General features: G+C 49.1%; 1 protein-coding gene across 12 annotated transcripts in view; it reads right to left on the bottom strand.

Annotated features, from left to right (window-relative positions):
- Positions 1 to 2203: 2203 nt before the first annotated feature.
- DTNB (dystrobrevin beta) overlaps positions 2204 to 18134 on the bottom strand; it is a 228707-nt gene continuing 212776 nt past the window's right edge. Inside the window, exons 16-21 of one of the 12 annotated variants that reach the window (XM_057741417.1) lie at positions 11568 to 11727; positions 10768 to 10857; positions 7796 to 7849; positions 6918 to 7002; positions 4328 to 4362; positions 2204 to 2543 (exon numbers count right to left, since the gene is read on the bottom strand). In XM_057741417.1, the coding sequence (XP_057597400.1) occupies positions 2314 to 2543; positions 4328 to 4362; positions 6918 to 7002; positions 7796 to 7849; positions 10768 to 10857; positions 11568 to 11727 (654 nt within the window). In that variant the 3' untranslated portion in view covers positions 2204 to 2313. Of the gene's footprint in view, positions 3598 to 4327; positions 4363 to 4822; positions 4927 to 6917; positions 7003 to 7795; positions 7850 to 10767; positions 10858 to 11567; positions 11728 to 18134 lie in introns of all 12 variants that reach the window. The other 11 variants (XR_009054650.1, XR_009054651.1, XM_057741419.1 and 8 more) reach the window with 11 other exon arrangements.

Raw genomic sequence — 18134 nt, 5'->3', positions numbered from 1 at the left:
CCCACCCAGCAGAGGAGGGGGCTGTGACAAGAAACGGAACCTCAGCATGGCTGGGATTTATGAACCTGAGCTTGGCTGGGCATTGACTTCCTCAAGACTCAGGATGCACCTGGGACCTTTCCGGGGGTCTTCACAGCTACAAATCCGCATCAGCCCAGGGGACCCACGAGACTGACAACACATGTCAGTTCTCTCATAAGATCATCTACCTAGGTTAAAGTAGGCTGGCTCCTAAATGGTCACAGAGCAATTAAGAAGGAAGTGCCACTACAGGAGGACCACCTGTGTCCCATTCCAGGTAAGGGCTGAGGAAAGGGACCCAGCTTCAAGCTTCTGATACAGGTCTGCATTCTAAAGCAGATAGCAAGCACTCAGGAGGCACCTCGGGGGCCTTAGATAATGGTAGATACTCTAGCTCAAAAAGAAATCAGCTGTCGAGAATTTATGTAAAAATGGAGCACCCAGGCACCTGAGTGGTCTCTGTGGCTCTCTCCAGTCTCCTTACCATCCTCTAGGAGCTGGTAAACGGGGAGGCCAGGCGCTCGGGGCCTCTCCCGTGTTTGAAGACGTTGATGCTACTCCTTGGGAAAGGGTCGGCCCTGTGGGGCCGGGCAGGGCGCAGGCGCGGCGTGGCACACGCGGGGCCCAGGAGACACGGCTATGTGCTCGTGCACCTCGGCCGGCCCAAGCACTGGGCTGTTTTGAAGCCACGGATGCCTTTAATCCGTTCCTTTGAATCTTTTTGCTCTTTAAGAAGCACGCAGTTCGTGTGAGGAACCAGGAGGTGGGATTCCGTCTGCCCTGTCCTCAGGGGCAGGGTACAACGTGTGAGGAGTCGGGGCCGTGGGGAAGCACAGGATCACCCACGTGTCACACGTGAGGCCCCAGCCCAGCCTTCCACACCTAATCTCACCACTGCTTGGCACTGAGCGTCCCCCCAGCACGCTCCATCTGGCTACTCTCCCCCTCGCCCCTCCTGGCCCTCCAGGCAAGCCAGGATCCCCGTTTCCTGAGAGCGTGGGAGCACCTTTACACCAATGTTTCCCCTTCACAAGCGCCGCCTCGGCCTCCCTGGGGCCTCAGCTCACTGCTGGTCGCTCTGTGGGCTCGGCAGCTGCTGTGCGGGGCAGGCTCTCCGCCAGGCACGGGGGCTCCTCCTGAGGCGCGGAGGGCGACCGTTCCTTTTTACATCTGGGGAGAAACCAGCTCCCTGGCTCCCATTTTCCTTCCTGCTCTCGCACATCGGGAGTGCGCCCAGCTGCACCTGCTCCTCATGCCTCATCTGACGACGCCAAAGAGCTGGGCACGGTCCCCTCCCCAACGAGCCCTGGCCTCCTTCAGGAATGGGAGTCACTGAGGGAGGAGGGCGTGCGGCGGGCAGGACAGAGGACACCCCATCCCTGCCCCTTCACCCTGACTGCTGCCTCACGAGGCTTCCCCAAGACGTTCCGAGCACGGCCATGGGTCGAGCCCACGGGCTCTGCACCGAGCTCCGCAGACAGTGGGCAGGGGTCTGCAGGGGCACCTGTGTTGGGGGCGATGTGAGAGCCAGCTGTGGGGCCTCTCACTTCATTCCAGTCACTGCCCTTTATAAATATTTATAGCAGTTCTGCTACTAAAAATAACATCCTGGAGCCCAGGGAAGAGGGAAAAATAAATGAAAATCACCAGGAATTGGGATTGATTATCACGTGTGCAGGAGCAGAGTGGGACCTGGAGAGGGGAGCGGCTGGGCCAGCATGGCGCCCGCACCCGGGCGCTGCTCCCTCTGGCGGTCACGGGTCAGCGCGCCCGGCCCGGCTACTCTCCTGCCGCGGCCGGAGGAGGAGGAGGAGGAGGAGGAGGAGGAGGAGGAGGAAGAGGAGGAGGAGGAGGAGGAGGCGGGGAGGAGGGGGAGGAAGAGGACGACCTGTCAGGGCTGCAGTGCAGCGCTCTCTCTCTGCTCCCGCTTCCCGCCTGGGCTGCAGCGCAGCGCATCGAACGGGGCGGAAGCCTAAGCAGTGAGAGAGAAAGGAAGGAGGCTATTTTTAGCACTGTGGCCAGGGTGTGAATGTTTGTAGAACTGAGCAGGGCTGAAGCTGTCTTTGCACGATAGAGAGAAGAAAACCTGTAGGTTTCTAAAGGTCAAAGGTCGGGAGGAAACGTGTGCCCCCATCCTGGGGAGCACCCCACCGGCTGGCGAGACGCCAGCAAGAACTCCATCAGGTCACACACACAGGAGATTCGTGTGGTTTCTTTTCTCTTTTCAACCTCCAGTAAATTCTTGTTGCAGAGATGAGACCATACCCAGAGGGGAGCGATGAAGATGCTAGTTCATGCAGGACTGTGTGTGTGTGTGTGTGTGGGGGGGGTGCGCCTGAGGCGGCACCGGCGGTCCCTCCCACTTCCCACCGGCCTGGGCTCCCCTCTGCCTGGCGGGTGGTGACGTCTGGCAGCCTGCAAGCCTGGTCCAGGTGTGCAGCGGAAAGAGGGACAGGAATGCGCCTCTGGGGAACACCTCGCCTTCCTCGTGTCGGTGCCAGCTCGCTCCACGTCCCCTGTGCCTGTGCAGGACAGATGCACTGTGACCCCCGGGGCACTGCCGAGGGTCTCCAAGCAACGGCTGCTAACATCTGCTGAGGACAAGTCAATGTGCAGGGATGGTGCTGTTGGGAGGCCTACCTTTCAACTCGGGACATGGGAAGAGCGGACAATACTCACACCCCCTTTTAGGGAAGGGGGCTTTCTCTTTTCTGGGGGTATCTCGAGTCTTTGGAGTCCTTGCTTAGGTCACAGAGTCAGGAAATGTTTCCAGGGAAGAAAGAACTGCGTTTGCAGTGCAAGGTTTGGAATGTGGTGGTTTCATAGGAAGAAGAATTACAACTAAGGAGAAGGGCAAAGAGGCTGGAGATGTGCTGAGAAGCACTGAGTGGAAGGGGAGAGAGCCTCATGCCCGAAGAGAGCAGAACTTAAGGGTCCACCTGAGTGTTCAGGCTTTTCATTTGACTTTCCACTACTGGTGAGTTTCTCATAACTCCTCCTGGGGTCAGAGGTCAGCATTAGGAGCAGAAGATCCAGCTCCGATTCCAATCCTGGCACCAAACTCCTGGGTAGCAAGCCTTAGGTTCCTCATGCGCACGGAGAGGGGTGGGCCAGATGGCAGACACGCCTCTCCTCGTCCCCCAGTTCCTGTGTGCCCTGAGGAGAGGGGCTCTGGCAGGCTCCCCACGGGCAAGTCAGCTCCTGACTGTCTTGTTGGCTGCGGCAGCCAAGGCCTGCGTCAGGAAGGGCCTCGTCTGCATGTGCAGCGAGTTCAGGGAGAAGCGTGCCCCAGCCCTGGAGGCGCCGTGATTTCCAGGGCAGCGAGAGAACTTCCGCAGCGCAGGCGCTGCCCGTCTTGAACTTGCCCGATCCCTGAGTCGGTGGAGGCCCGGAGACAGCAGGTCCTGGAGTGCAAGCAGGACAGAACCAAGGGCCTGGTGCAGACGGGGGAAGGCAGGGGTGTCAGGTAAAGGCCCGGAGGCTGCTCCAGGATAAGACTGCTCAGAAGGGCCTGGGAAAGTTCCTTTTCTGGATCCTGGGCTGCAGCCCTGGCTTTTCTGCCTGGAAGATCTGTAACTGAGGAAGATGGCCTAACTTTTAAACACAGGTGGTGGGGGAGGGGAAGGAAGAATGAAAAACAGAGAAATCTCAAGGCTGCACCAAAGGCATCTATCCTTGAAAGAATTCTTCTCAAAAGATTTGTTGTCCAATCACTTTGTCCCTTCCTTTTAGTGCGCACCACACACCCAGAAACTGCAACACCTTGGAACTGCAACTAGGTAAGAGTTAAGGTCCTGAGACGGAAAAGTGTGAAAGACTAATTCCTAAAGGCAATGGGCATTTGCCTGTGAGGAAATCTGTACTTCTATTAATTTTTTTTAGGAAGTGAGAAGGTGCAGCTTGGCCAGGCACCACGGGAAACGACTCGGTCGCATTTACGGAGTCGGTGTGATCCCACACTGGCTGTGGTTTGGACGCCCAGGGAGAAAGGACAGTGGCTGTGGGAAGTCAGGAGCAAGGAGGCAGAGGCAGCCCTGGGAAGTGGCCTCTGACTCCTGCATCCCAACACAGGTGACCAAGGCCTGCCTGAGGCCCAGGCCCAGAGCAGCGCAAGACGGGTCCGGGCCTGGAAATGGGGCTGAGCAGGTATGCCGGCGGGGCTGCACAAAGAGAAGAGGTGCAGCTGGGCTCGTAAAGGAAACCCCAGCTTGGATCTCAAGTGTTGGGTGCCTGGCGCTTGGGACGTGTGCTGGAGGAAAGGGAGGAGGGACAGGGGCTGTGGAGGAGGGCAGAGAACACTACTCACCCGCGCTTCCTCTCTGTCCCGGCTCCTCGGCTAACCTGTGCAGCACAGACACAAACGACATACTGAGGTCACAGTCGGGGTCTCCTCACCACCCAGATGTCCTCCTGGGGCCTCCCTGACCCATGGGCTCCTGGGCTTGCCTCTCCCCTTTGCTCCTCATAGGTCGACTTCTCCCAACCAGGCGTGAAAACGGGGCAGTCACACGACTCACAACCAGCAGCTGACCTAACACAGCCATGGAGACAAGTGCCTCTCGGGAGGAGGAAGGCAGTAATACTAAAATCAGAAGGAATCTACTTTAAACCTAGGGAGCACTTACATCAGGGGGCAGGGCCCATGTGGTTCTGAAAGTGAGCAAGGTGAACATGGTTCAAGCTCGGGTAAGAGCAGTGTTTCCTTCCTGCAGACGTATCTGCTTGGGATAAATCATACTCTTGTTCACCCTGAAATCTTGACCCATTGCCTGGACCTTCAAAAGCCTGTATCTCTTCTCACCAAGGGCCACTGCCGTCAGTCTACCAGACATGCACCAGTGTTAAGCGTGCAAACTGGATTTACAGCTCCCAGCACGGTGGTGGCAGGTTCTGGGAGAGGTGATTCTGAAGGACACAGGGGCACAAAATGAGGCCGTGGAGTAGCTGAGATGAATTCAGGACTCTGAAGTCATAGGGGGGAAGCTATGTTAGCCTGTATTTCATCTATACTGTCTTGGTTACAAGTACTGACCACTCAAGGTGAGGGGATGCAAAGCAAGAAGGGTACCCAGCAGAGCAGCAGCATTCCCCGGGATGCAGCCAGACAGGCAGCTGAGGTAGGCAGGGGGAGGCCTGAGGTAGAGGTGACTGGGGCTGGGAAGTCTGGCTGGGTCATGAGTGCTTCCTTCAGAAGTGTCCACGTGGCTCTCAGTTTTTGCACTGAGCAGACTATGCCTGATGGGGTGCGACCCAGTTGTGTTTGTATTATGTCAGCATGATTTCAACCCCAAAGAAGCAGGTCTTTCTCTCTTTCTGGTTGACACTTACTGCTCTCTAATGCCTAAGTGACAGCAGTTACTGCTACCTTAGTCTACAGTAAAATCTCACGCCTAGCTCACGGTGGAGAACCAGAAGGTCCATCCATAAAAACACTTGGTTTTAGAACTACAGCCACATAACAGCCACATGTTAGCTACAGGGACATATCCTAGACCTAGACGATGTTGAGAGTCAAACATACTTTTTAAACCCTACCCATCTCTCACCCCAACTCCTGACCCTTTTCCCCTTGGGGATGACCCCTAAAAGCCACAGAAACAGAAATTCAGGCATTCTCACAAAAAGATTTCACATAGACACACAAAGCAAGAGGGACGGAAAGAAGAGATGTTGACAGGGCAACAGAGGTGCAAAGACTAGAGGGCCCTGGAGGCCAGCAGGTACCAGACAAAGGAAACCAGACCCAGTCCATGTGTGAGACAGAGCCTACATCCAGACCTGAACCAGGTCTAAAGCTAGAGTCTGTGGTCAGGGCAAGGCCCACGTGGTCAGGGCAGAGTCCTCTGTGTGCTTTGGGGGAGCAGGGCAGACTGAGGAGAGGCCATGGGAAAAGCTGTTGCGGAAGGGAGGGTACAAGGGAAGAGAGGCCAAAGAAGCAGCTGTTATGTCTTCAGCCAAGAACATTCCACATGAATGCCGGGATCGGGGTGGACTGTGTGTGCGTGCATGCATGTGTTTGCAGCATGTGTTTACATAAGCGTAAATCTATCCCTGTGTGTCTCCTCTTTTCTTCACCTCTTGCACTACAACCCTCCTGCCTTCTTCCTAGTCCCCTATTGGTATGCGGAAGTCGGTCTTCTCTCCATTTCTCTGCAGCATTTCTAGATGTTTCAAACACCGCTGCCCTCTACTGCTGACCTTTTGACGGCCATGCCAAATACATCGTTCTCCACAATTCATCATAGCTATCGTCCACTTTCTCCCAGGCCTCGCTCTGACTCACTCCATGATTTCAGCACCTGGAGTATGTTTTCCGTCTCCCCATTTCTTCCTTGGCAATTCCAGCGTCCTTGATGACAAACTCCAAAGACCTCCCTCTCTTATCCGCACTAGCCACTATGTGCAAAAGCCTCCAGACACCCCCCTCCCAAGGTGCTCCCCCTTTCCCATCACAGCTTCCTTTCCTGTATCTACTTCTTCCCACCCTTCCTTCCCCTCACTTGGTCTTGCAGTCTGCTCAGACTAAAGCATGGGCACTTGCATTAGAGACACCTGGGCTGAGGCCAGGCTCTGCCACCTACTGCCTGGGCACGCTGCGTAACTGCCCTGAGCCCTGTCTAGAATCCTTTCCTTGTGGGGCCATGGAATCAAACAGGAAGTGTGTTACATACACAGCATCCAATAGGGACCTCAGAGAGCAGGCCTGGCTCCTTCTCAGACTCCTCTCTTTAGCCTCCTCAGGGCGGCCACCTACTTCTCTCCCTGACAAAGCGCTCTCCTGGACACTCCCGTTTATTTCTTTACGTTTCTGAATCTCCTGACATCCCACTACGTGCCAGGCACTGCGGATACAACCTGAACATAACAGACTACAGTCTCTACCTTGTGGAGCTTACATTTCGAAGGAATCCAGCAACAGACGTATTAATGCATCACAGAAATAACAGCTAACTCTCAAATGTCCAAAGAGAACTGTGTCATCTGTTCAGGGTAACGTAGAAACATGAAGATTAAGGGCATGAAGTTTGGAGTCAGAAAGACCCAGTTCAAATCCAATCTTTACCACTTAATAGCTACTTGATCTAAATTTCTCTGAGCCTATTTCCTCATTGGTAAAATGAGGATATCATTATATGACATATCTCATCAGGTTGCTGAGTTCTGAATGAGATTATACATGGAAATCATTTAGCACAGCTCTTTGAACATAACAAGTTATTAAGAAGGTTTTATATAAAATAAAATGAGGAAGCATTACTTGTCCTGTGCTCAGACCTTTCTCTACTGCTTTTAATTCCTCCGAGAAGCCACAAAACCATTTGGCTATTCTGTCCATAATAATCTGTCTTTTCATAAACGCTTCTTGTATTTATAATCATATAGTCAACAGCTGATGACTAACTTTTCCTGTTACTTCCTTTTATCTCCTATTTATTTTGCATATCTTAATTTTGCTCTCCTACCTATATTATAAATTCCTTAAGGCAAGGGGTCATGTTTGGCATTTTACTTTCATCTACTTCCTGTATCCCTCCATCTATCATAGTGTCAGGAAGCCAGGAAGCTTTTGTTCATCCATTGGCACGACCACCTCTAGGGAAAAACTTGATGGTCAGTTGGAAAAACTAGGGAGAAGGATCCATGGGGGTCTGAAAGCTTTTGGGAAAGGTGGCAGCAGGAAGGAAGGCAAAAACAAAAGGGAGAGGGGGATTTCATTCAGGGGCTAGGGCTCCAGCTCCTATTCAGACTAAGGGTCCTGTGGAACTGCCTTTACCTCTGTCTTTCCCATTCTGCATCTTCTCCTCTTCTTCCTCTGCACCTTCCCCTGCTGTGAAAACAAGTCCAAGGAGGCCAGTGACCCTTTAGCACAGTAGAAGCATAGGAGGAGGGAGAAAGGAGTAGCTTAGGAGGCTTGGGATGAAACCCCAGCTAAAGGCTCACGGCTGCAGGCCTCCAAGGGTGCTGTAATCACTTGGTCTGCACCCGGTGTGGTCCATGCCCCAGCTTCACGTCCCCATAAGCCCTGAGCCCAGAAAAGCAGTGAAGTCTGATGTCACCCATCCAGCTTCTGCCTCTATGGCTGGCTTCTCTAAGGTGATGACATCTACTAGGGATATGGCTAATACCTTGAATTCAGGTTGGAGAAAACCATCATAAAAGTGCGCAGCAGGGAATACCGAGATGAATACTAGCTTCCACCAAAAACAAACAAACAACAAAAAAACTAGAGGTTTTAGCTGACGACAAACTTAAAATGACTGAATAGTGCAAAGTGGCTGTGTGGGAAAAAGCTAATGCCACCTAAGGTTGCTTTCCCTGGGGCCTGCCCAGGGAGGTGGCAGCTTACTGTGCTGGGGCGGGGGGCAGGGGGGAGACCCCTTGTAATGTGGAGACATGCTCAGCCTTGGAAGCTCACTTTGAAGCGGGGCCTGAAACCCTTGGGCACTCGGGATGGTCAAGTGAAACCCAGGTCACATGAGGAATGGCTCAAGGTTCTGTGAGCGGCTGCCTAAAGAGGAGAGGCTGTGAGAGAGTCACATGATCTGCCACCAACTACCAGAGAGGTTGACACGAGAGGAGGGACTGGGTTCACTCTGGGTAGCTCTAGAGGCGAATGAGGATGAAAGGCAGATTCTGGCTCCCTGATAAGGCAGAACTTCCCCATGAGGAGGGGGGAAGAATGAACTCACTGGAAATATTCAAACAGAGGACTTTTACATCGGGCAGCAAACTGGATTAAATGAGTTCCAAGATCCTTCCCAACTCTGAGTCCATTATTTGTGAAAAAATTTCAAAAAAGATGAGGAGGGCAAACTATGGATATAAACAGTATGTCCACGCTGCACTGAATACACGTGAAGATAATGTGAATATCTAATCTCATCCTGAGGAAAACCTCAGCGGTGACAGTAAAAACATGTTGGTGTTGGGCGGCTCTTCTACGCACTGAGAAACTGGCAGCCTTGCACGTAAAAGGAGTTTACCTCTGTGTTCCATAGAGACACCGTGCCACGTGTGGGCCTAGCCCACGTCTACAATGGACCTCAGGGCTTGGGAGAGTGGCGCATCAGGGAAAGGGGCCCTCGTGGGACTGCAGATTTGACGCCCTGCCCCTTCAAGCTGTACAACTTTAGGCAAATCTCTTTTAGGGGCGTGGACAACGTGATCTCTAAGGTACCTCCCAGATACATTACACAGTTTTGTTAAAACCACCCTTTCTCACTCGGAGAGACTGCTGAGTACCCGTACCCTTAGCTTTTTATGAAGCTGTTTGGTCTCTATGTGCTTTCTGTTTAATGATGTCCAGTTACCTCCCAAACTAGTGTGATGAGCTCATAAACCATTTATTTTGCACAAATCCTAATACGTGGCCTTGAGGCACAAGTGTGGTTAATTTCCATGGTCTGAAATCCCCTAAGAAATTCCCTGCAAAAGTGGGATTTCTGGCATCTGCGGGGAGCTATATCAGGGAAGGGACTTTCTAATCGCCCATGAGGTCATCTCAAAGATGATCACCTCTTCTGTTTCTGTGTGTGTGGAGGGGGGTGGTGCTTCTAAAAGGGATTGAGAAACGGTACCAGAATGGAGACAGTGCTATCATAACACTGCCCGAACAGGAGAACTGGCATCTTTACTGGAAAAACCAACGTAGGCCACACACTTATTCTTTTCTAAATGAAAACAGCAGATCTGAGAGGGAAGCCGTGGGCCAGACCTTGGGCTGGTCCCATGACAACACTCAAGGCATGTGCTTTCTCCTACAAAGGAGGTTTGGATGGAGGAGCACACGGACAGATGACTTCAATGTATTGTGTTTGAATAAGTACATGTGTCTGAATAGCCCGCGGAAAACCTGCTTTATATCTTTATTCAATAATCTTGTTAAGCTAGTTCAAGGTATCCAGAAGGACTACCTTAGGTGGAACAAAACAAAAGAGGGCCATCTATATGAATGACCCAGCACTTAGGAAGGGGACCTGTTTGTTTAACCTATAACACAGGAATCTGAAGACCACCACAAAAAACTAGCAACATATCTGGGGGCGTCAAAACTGGTGTAATCATGGGGATTCTTGAAGATCTGATGAGATGGGAATGGCCTGCTATTTTTTCCTCTCCTTCCTGGGTTTTATGTAAGGGGAAATATGTCATGAGGTAAGGGTCTCTGGAAAACCACTGAAATAGCTCAGAGAGACTGAGAAAGGAGTCATAGGTAAGACTCAACATGAAGAGTGAAGGAAGCAAGAGACTCAGGTCATGAACTTCCAGTGAAATCAGAGCCTCGTCATGGACAAAAGGAGAGAATAGAGTTTCAAAACCAAATCAAATAGGAGAGAGCAGAAAGGCCGCCGGGAGAAAGTCCAGAAGCTTTTGCGGCTGACTCCGTCCCAGTCATCCAGGAAAGCTCCAGGGCGAGCCAGCCGAGCAGGCCTAAGGAAAGAGTGGCTGTGGAGGAAGCACAGAGGGAAGACAAATTAAGTGAGGAAGGGGCCTAACTGAGCTGAATTTCTTTAAAGTCAGATTGTGTTTGCTCCACAAGGCGACCTCTTACGAGAAACCTAAATGTGTGATTATCTCTGTGTGATCACGTGTGGGAGAGAGGCCCCCAGGGTGAGGGCATCCAGCAGGTTCCTAGAAGGCAAGAAGACTGCGTGGTGAAATGAGGGAGGCGCTTCACCCCCAGGCAAGGCAGTGAGCAGGGCGCGGGTGGGGAGCGGGAGGCCGGGCGGGTGCCCTGCGCGTCACCTGAGTGGAGCTCCTTCACCAGGGATGACATGGTGTTGGTGATGGAGTCGGCAGCCACCAGCAGGTCATTGCGGAGGTTCCTCCTGGCACCTGAGGGGAGTCAGAGCAGACGGCGATGCCAGGTGGGCGGGCGGGTGGGGGAGAGCCGTTCGGAATTCCTAAGGGGAGACAGGCCGAGCGGCTCCGCCTGCTCCCAGACTTTCAGGAGCACCGGGAGCCACGTCTGGGGTCCCCCACCCCCTTCTCTGTGCAGGACCCTGCCAGCTCCATGCCTCTGAGGCACAGTCTAAAGAGGTGGGTCGCAGAATAAACCCTCAGGCAGGACTTACTCTCCAGCTCCACCTCTGCCCCAACAGGACTTCCTGAACTGCCTCGTCTTCCCCCAACCACAAAACATTGCTGGCCGTCAGCTCCACGGACAAGGAGCCTTCAGCAAGATCCTGTTTAGAGTTCCACTCCTCCTTCTCGTGCTCACTCTAAAGACTTTCCAGGCCAAGCACACACCTTCAGGAACGGTTCCATCCAATTCCTCCTGAGGAGGCAAAGCCCAAAGGACAAGGCACGTCCCACAACCCAGAGAAAGAGCACAGAAGCCCAGGAGGCCTGTCCTTTGCACACATATAAAGCCTGCAGACCTCCTGTCGCAGACCAGCCCATCTAATGAGGAGGGGCCAGCACTTGACTTATTTTTACTGTATGTGAAAATCTGCTCATTTAAAGCTAAGTGCACAAAAGAAACTGGAAAAACCTCAGTGGGAATCTTGTCCACGTTTCCAAACCCCTTCAGCTCCCGAACTCACCTTGGGCGAAGGCCTCCTGCATGTCCCCGCCGACTCCGCTCAGCGGGTCCTGTGGGCAGTGGGTGGGGGTGGAGCCGGCAGAGGCGGAGCGCACGGGCATGGGCATTGGGCGGCTGCCTCCGTGAGTGGGCGATGTATGCGGCGATCCTGTGGCCTGAGCCTGGGAGCATCAAAGAGATAGAACATGTCATCTCAGGTGCCCCTCCTCTTTGAGGAAGGGGGAAGTCCTTTTTCTCAGTCAACCTGAGCCAGCCCAGGGCTCCAGCTCAGTGGTGCAACGCACTGCACGATCACGTTTGAAAGGAAGGAGTCAGGCTGCCTCCAGGACTGGAGAAGAGGAAGGAAAGGGAAGAAAAAGGGAAAAGGGGAGAGAACAAAGGGGGAGGAGGGAGAAGAGGCAGTAGGAACACTGAAGAATGGACTAAAAGCTGGAGGGAAAGCAGAGGCGTGCACAGGGAGATGGGGCCTTCCAGGTGGACAGATGGAGCACAGTGGCTGGGTGGAGGATCTGGGAGGGGCTGGGGTCACACAGCTGGGAAATAATATACAAACATCTTTCATTTTTGCTTGCAAACACATTCATGTGCATTATCTCATTTGATTCTCGTAACAACTTGTGAGTAGAAAGGGCGCATGTTTTTGTATCCATTTTATGGAAGAAAAACAAGGATGAAGAGAGTAAGAGCTCTGTGTCAGGCTGCACTGCTCATCATCAGGAGATGCTGGAACAAACTCTTCTACTCCAAGGGCAAAGACACGTGCTCTGCGCCTCTGCAGCTGCCAGGCTGCAGGGAACGTGGCTGAGTTTGCAGGTCAGGAGCCCAGCTGCAGGTGTACCAGGAGCCGGGTCACCTGGCCTGCCACGCCGCACTCCTCAGGCACGCACGGTGAAGTCTTCTGAGAGCCATCCCGTGGGGACCAGGTGAGGATGCACACAGGTTTAGTGGAAACCGGACTTTCCTTGTGAAGGCTCTCGTATAGTTTTGGAGAAAGCTTGGAGCAATGGGATAGAATTTTAACACTCCAGTAAAAGGCAGCTCACTGAGATGTGGGCTCTGCTGCTCTTCAGAGGAAGGGCAGCTGAGGGTGACACACACACCGGGGTTTCCTTTGGAAGCAAATCTGGGAAAACAGAAGCCAAAGTGCACAAATAGGTTCAAAGGAAGATAATTATCTTTTGGGGTCTGGCTCAGACACCCCACGTACAAACAGAATCTGCTGCCCTGAACAGGCTGACAGGCTGTGTGCACAAAGCCTCAGCTCAGTGCTTCACCCAGTGTGAGCGCTGGACCAACGGGAAATGGTCTGTTCTCCATCGTTCTCGCTTTGATTTGTGTCTGTATTTTAATTTGAGAAACTTAAAAAATATGGAAGGATTAAAAGTAGAACATAATACACCACTCAAGTTGATAATTAATATTGTGTCAAATTTATTTCAACCTAAAAACACTGCAGATAAGTCGGAAGACCCCTTTGACTACTAATTCTTTCCGGTCCTTTCCTCTCTTCCCTTCAGAGGCAGCCATTATCAAAGATTCTGGTGTGAAACTTTTTACCTGTGTGTACATGTGTAAGTATGAATAACACATGAATAATAATTCATGCCTTTAAATTCTGCATGAATGGGTATCATACTGCACAAATCATTTTGCAATTTGTTTTTATCATCCAGTGTACTTTAAAAAATTTTACTGAAGTATAGTTGATTTATAATGTTGTGCTTAATTTCCGCTGTACAGCAAAGTTAGCATACTCTTTGAGATTTTTCCGTGATAAAAATAAACACCAACTTAGACCTTTACCTCACATTATATATAAAAACGAACTCAAAATAGATCATACCAAACATAAGAACTAAAATTATAAAACTCTTAGAAGGAAAGAGTAGACAATGACTTTTCAAATATGACACAAACAGTATATACTACAAAAGAAAAGTAGATAAATTCGACTTTGTTGAAATTAAAAACTATTTTCAAAGGACACCTTTAAGAAAGTGAAAAAAGAACTCACAGGATGGGAAAAATTTTAGCAAATCATATATCTCATAAAGAACTTACATTAAGAATATATACACAACATTGTAAATCAATTATAATTCAATAAAAAATTGATTAAAATATATAAAGAACTCTTACACTCAACAGTCTGGCAGTTCCTCAAAAGTCTAAACACTGAATACCATATGACCCAACAATTCCACTCCTACACATACATACTGGAGATAAACGAAAACCTATGTATACACAAAAATATGTACACAAGGGTTCATAGTAGCATTATATATAATAGCCAAAAAGTGAAAATAAATCCAAATGTACATCAAATGATGAACGATTTAAACAAAATGTGGTACATTCTTACAATGGAATATGGTTAGGCAATAAAAAGGAATGAAGTAGTGACACGCTACAACACGCATGGACCTTGAAAATATGCTAAGTGAAAGAAGCCAGTTACAAAAGACTACATATTGTTTGATCCCATTTAAATGAAAAGTCTAGAATAAGCAAAGCCACAGAAATGGAAAGTAGATTTGTGGTTATCTGGGGCTGGGGGCTTGGGAGGAATGAGGAGTGAGTGCTAATGGGAATGGGGTTCTTTTTGGAGGTGATGAAATGTTCTAAAATTAATCATGGTAATGGTTGCACAATTATATGGTATATGACTTATATCTCAATAAAACTATTATAAAAAAGATACCACTAACAAAAATAAAAAGGTAAGCCACAGACTGGGAAAATATTTGTAAATTATTTCTGATAAGGTAATTGTGGATCTTCACAATGATTTTTTGAATTTGACATCAAAAACAAAAGCAACAGAACCAAAATGACAAGTGGAACTACATCAAACTAAAAAGCTTCTGCAGGAATTCCCTGGTGGTCCAGTGGTTACAACTCTGCACTCTCACTGCCAGCAGCTCAGGTTTGACCCCTGGTTGGGGAACTAAATCCCATAAGCTGCATGACGTGGCCAAAAAATAATAAAAAATAAAAAGCTTCTGCATGGGGTAGAGTAGGAAGGACCAAGACGGACAGGTCTGCCTGGGAGGGGGGAAATAAAAAGCTTCTGCAAAGCAAAGGAAACCATCAACAAAATGAAAAGGCAATCTACTGAATGGGAGAAAATATGTGCAAGTCATGCATGGGATGAGTTAATATTTAAAATACATGTGAAGAACTCATATAACTCAATAGAGAAAAACCAAACAATCTGATTAAAAAATGTGCAAACTGAATAGACATTTTCCCAAAGAAGACATACAAATGGCCAACAGGCATACATGAAAAGGTACTCAACATCACGAATCATCAGGGAAGTGCAAAACCAAAACCACAATGAGATGTTATCTCACATCTGTTAGGATGGTCATCATCAACAAAACAAGCGAGAACGAGTGTTGGTGAGGGCATGGAGAAAAGGGAACCCTTGTGCACTACTGGTGAGAATGTAAACTGGTGTAGGCAAAACAGTATGGAAGTTCCTCAAGAAATGAAAAACAGAACTACCATATGATCCAATAATCCCACTTCTGGGTATATATCCAAAGAAAATGAAAACAGAATCTTGAAGAGATATCTGAACTCCCACGTACACTTGTTCACTGCAGCACTATTCACGACAGCTAGGGTCTGCAAACAATCTAAGTGTCCATCAGCAGATGAAAGGATAAAGAAGATGTGGTATATACATGTACAATGGGATATCATTCAGCCATGAGAAAGAAGGAAATCCTGCTGTGTTACTTATGGTGAGTGAAATAAACCAGACAGAGAAAGACAAATACTGTGTGGTATCATCTGTATGTGGAATCTAAAAAAAAGTCACACTCAGAAACCGAGAGTTGAAAAGTAGTTGCCAGGGGCTGAGGGGTGGGTGAATAGGGAGAGGTTGGTAAAAAGCTGTTGACTTTTGGCTAAAATATAAGGTCTGAGGATCTAATGTAACATGTTAACTATAGTTGATAACATACCACTGTATAGTTGAAATCTGCTAAGAGAGAATAACTTAAATGTTCTCATGCACACAAAAAAGATAAACATGTGAGGCGATGGATGTGTTAACTAGATGGGGAAATTCTTTCACCATGTATACGTTTAAGTCACTACAATGTATACCTTAAATATCTTACAATTTTATGTGTCAATTATTCTTCGCTAAAGCTGAAATAAATACAGAATAAAGTATAAAACAAGAACCTGTGTCTAGAACATATAAAGAACTCTTGTAACTGAATAATAAGAAGGCAGACAACCCAATTACAAAGCAGGCAAAGACTTGAATAGACATTTCACGAAATAAGATACAGAAATGAGCTAAAATTACATGAAAAATGCTCAACATGAGTACTCATTAGGGAAATGGAAATTAAAATCACAAAGAGATACCACTTACCCACTGAAATAGCTACAGTCGAAAAGACTAACAAGGATGTGGGAAAACGGAAACCCTTGTACATTGCTGACGGGACTGTAAAATGGTACAACCGCTTTGGAAGACAGGCAGTTCCTTAAAATGTTAAATGTAAACTTAGCATATGACCCAGCAATTTCACTCCTGAGTATGTACCCAAGAGAAATAAAAACATATGCTCATCTAAAATTTGTACACAAATGCTCATTAGCAACATTTAGTTTAATAGGTCAAAAGTGGAAATAACCCCAAAGTCCACCAACTGGTGAATGACTTAACAAAACATGGTTTATCGATATAACAGAATACCACAGAATCTCTTTTTGATGTTTTTTACACTGTTTAACTTTTATAATAATTTTCCATTGACAATTCAACATGTTCTATTTTGTGAAATATTCTCTTCTATTTTTGTCAATGGCTATAAAACATTTATTATTATTTACTCTTTCAGGGTATACATATCTTTTCTTCCCAACTAGTTTATAAACACCTTAGGAGTCCTGTTTTGGCTAGATAACTTTATCATATATTAATCACTGTATTTTGGGAAACAGCCTCCACTTTCCACCCTATAATTATTATCACCCTCTGCTTTTTGGCCATGTTTATGGGAGAGGGGGAAATAATGAAGCATAAACTTCATTCTAGTTTGGAAAGTGCTTACGAGCAGCCGGACGTAGCAGTTTCAGCCCCAGTCCAAACGAGGAGGCTGGGAAAGCGGTGAGAGAATCTGCAGAGAAGGCAAGAAAGTCTGATGCAGAGGCCTGGCTTTGTAGGAAAGTCCTAAGGCAGCACAGTGTGGGATGCAGGAGATCACACAAGGGGGGACCCTGGCGATGCCCAAGGCTTTCCTGGGCCTTCCCAGGCCCGAGGGGAATAGAATAAAGGTTGTCTCGTGGGTTTCCTGGGCAGCCTCAAGGAAGGACCCCACACAAGCCAATAGCTTCCCATAGGTTGATACTGTGACAAGCGATGAGCCCAAAGCTGTCTCTCAGTGACGGAGTAGTGAGAACGTTGGTGAGGTCAGGTGTGGACCTCGGAAGCTGAGGCAGTCTATGAACTCGCATGCCTCAGCCACCGAATGGGGAGTGCTGCCTGCGAGAACGGGGCCTGGCCACAAGCAAAGGACATGATGGCCTCAGCACAGATCAACGTGGAGCTGTGGACACCCCTCCATGGATGCCACAGCGCCCAGCATAATCCCCAGGGAGGAGCACTCACTTTGGGTGCAGGAAGGGGGATAAGACTGGCATCAGAGTTTTCCTAGAAATGCTCAGACTAAGTGCCCGGCTCAGACAGTGAGTGCTCAAGAGGGAAATTAAGGGCACGTACATTTTTTTCCCCCCTAAGTATGTGGCCTGTGAAATTCAAATTCACTTCACCGTATGACAGTTATCTGTCATCCCCTCAGAGGGCCAACCCAGCATTAAGCACGTGGCAAGTACTCAAGAAATCTCACTCCGTGAGACTGGAGCCGGGCATCGCCACCTGAGGACTGAATGTCAGAGTCGTAAGATGGGAGATGAACAAATAGGTTGCTTCTTAAGAACATGAAACTGAACCTTGCGAATATTTTAACAGGCAAATGATGATGGGGAATGAGGTAAGACGGATGGACAGGGGTAGACAGCCACATGTGGCTAAAACTCTAGGATCAGGAAATGAAACCTACTGCCCACCATCAGCTTGAAAATAATCAGGCCCCCTTCCTGGGATCACCGCCCAGGATGTGCTTTCTGAGGAAGACAGAAACCAGACTCCTGATGCTGTTTCTGTTCAGAGCAGTGGAAAGAGCAATGCTCCGACCACTGGGAAGGCATAATTTTCCCCGTGGATCTCAAACTTCAGCCCTTGGCTTTAGGATCATGTTGGATGAAAACAATGCTAGGATGGAGCTGTCAGGAACCCTCTGTGAATTCTGGGTCCAGCACAGCAGTGCTGGTTTGGCATCCTTTGTGGGGCAGTAAATCCCAAAGGCCCCGGGAGAGGCACAAGTCATAGGCAATGGAGATGCAGGTACTTCAGCCAGGCCTGAGGCTGTGGCATCAGGAATGGGGTTGATCTGGAATGAGGCATATGTCAGGTGCAAGGGAGGTCAACTGACTCTGCTCCTGGGCGGTTTAGACAACAGTCCATTGAAAGGACTGC

The sequence above is a fragment of the Hippopotamus amphibius genome, chromosome 7 (assembly GCF_030028045.1).
Source record: "Hippopotamus amphibius kiboko isolate mHipAmp2 chromosome 7, mHipAmp2.hap2, whole genome shotgun sequence".
NCBI lineage: Eukaryota > Metazoa > Chordata > Mammalia > Artiodactyla > Hippopotamidae > Hippopotamus > Hippopotamus amphibius.
The sequence above is the reverse complement of the archived record's forward strand: the minus strand, read 5'-3'. Positions and strand labels throughout refer to the sequence as shown.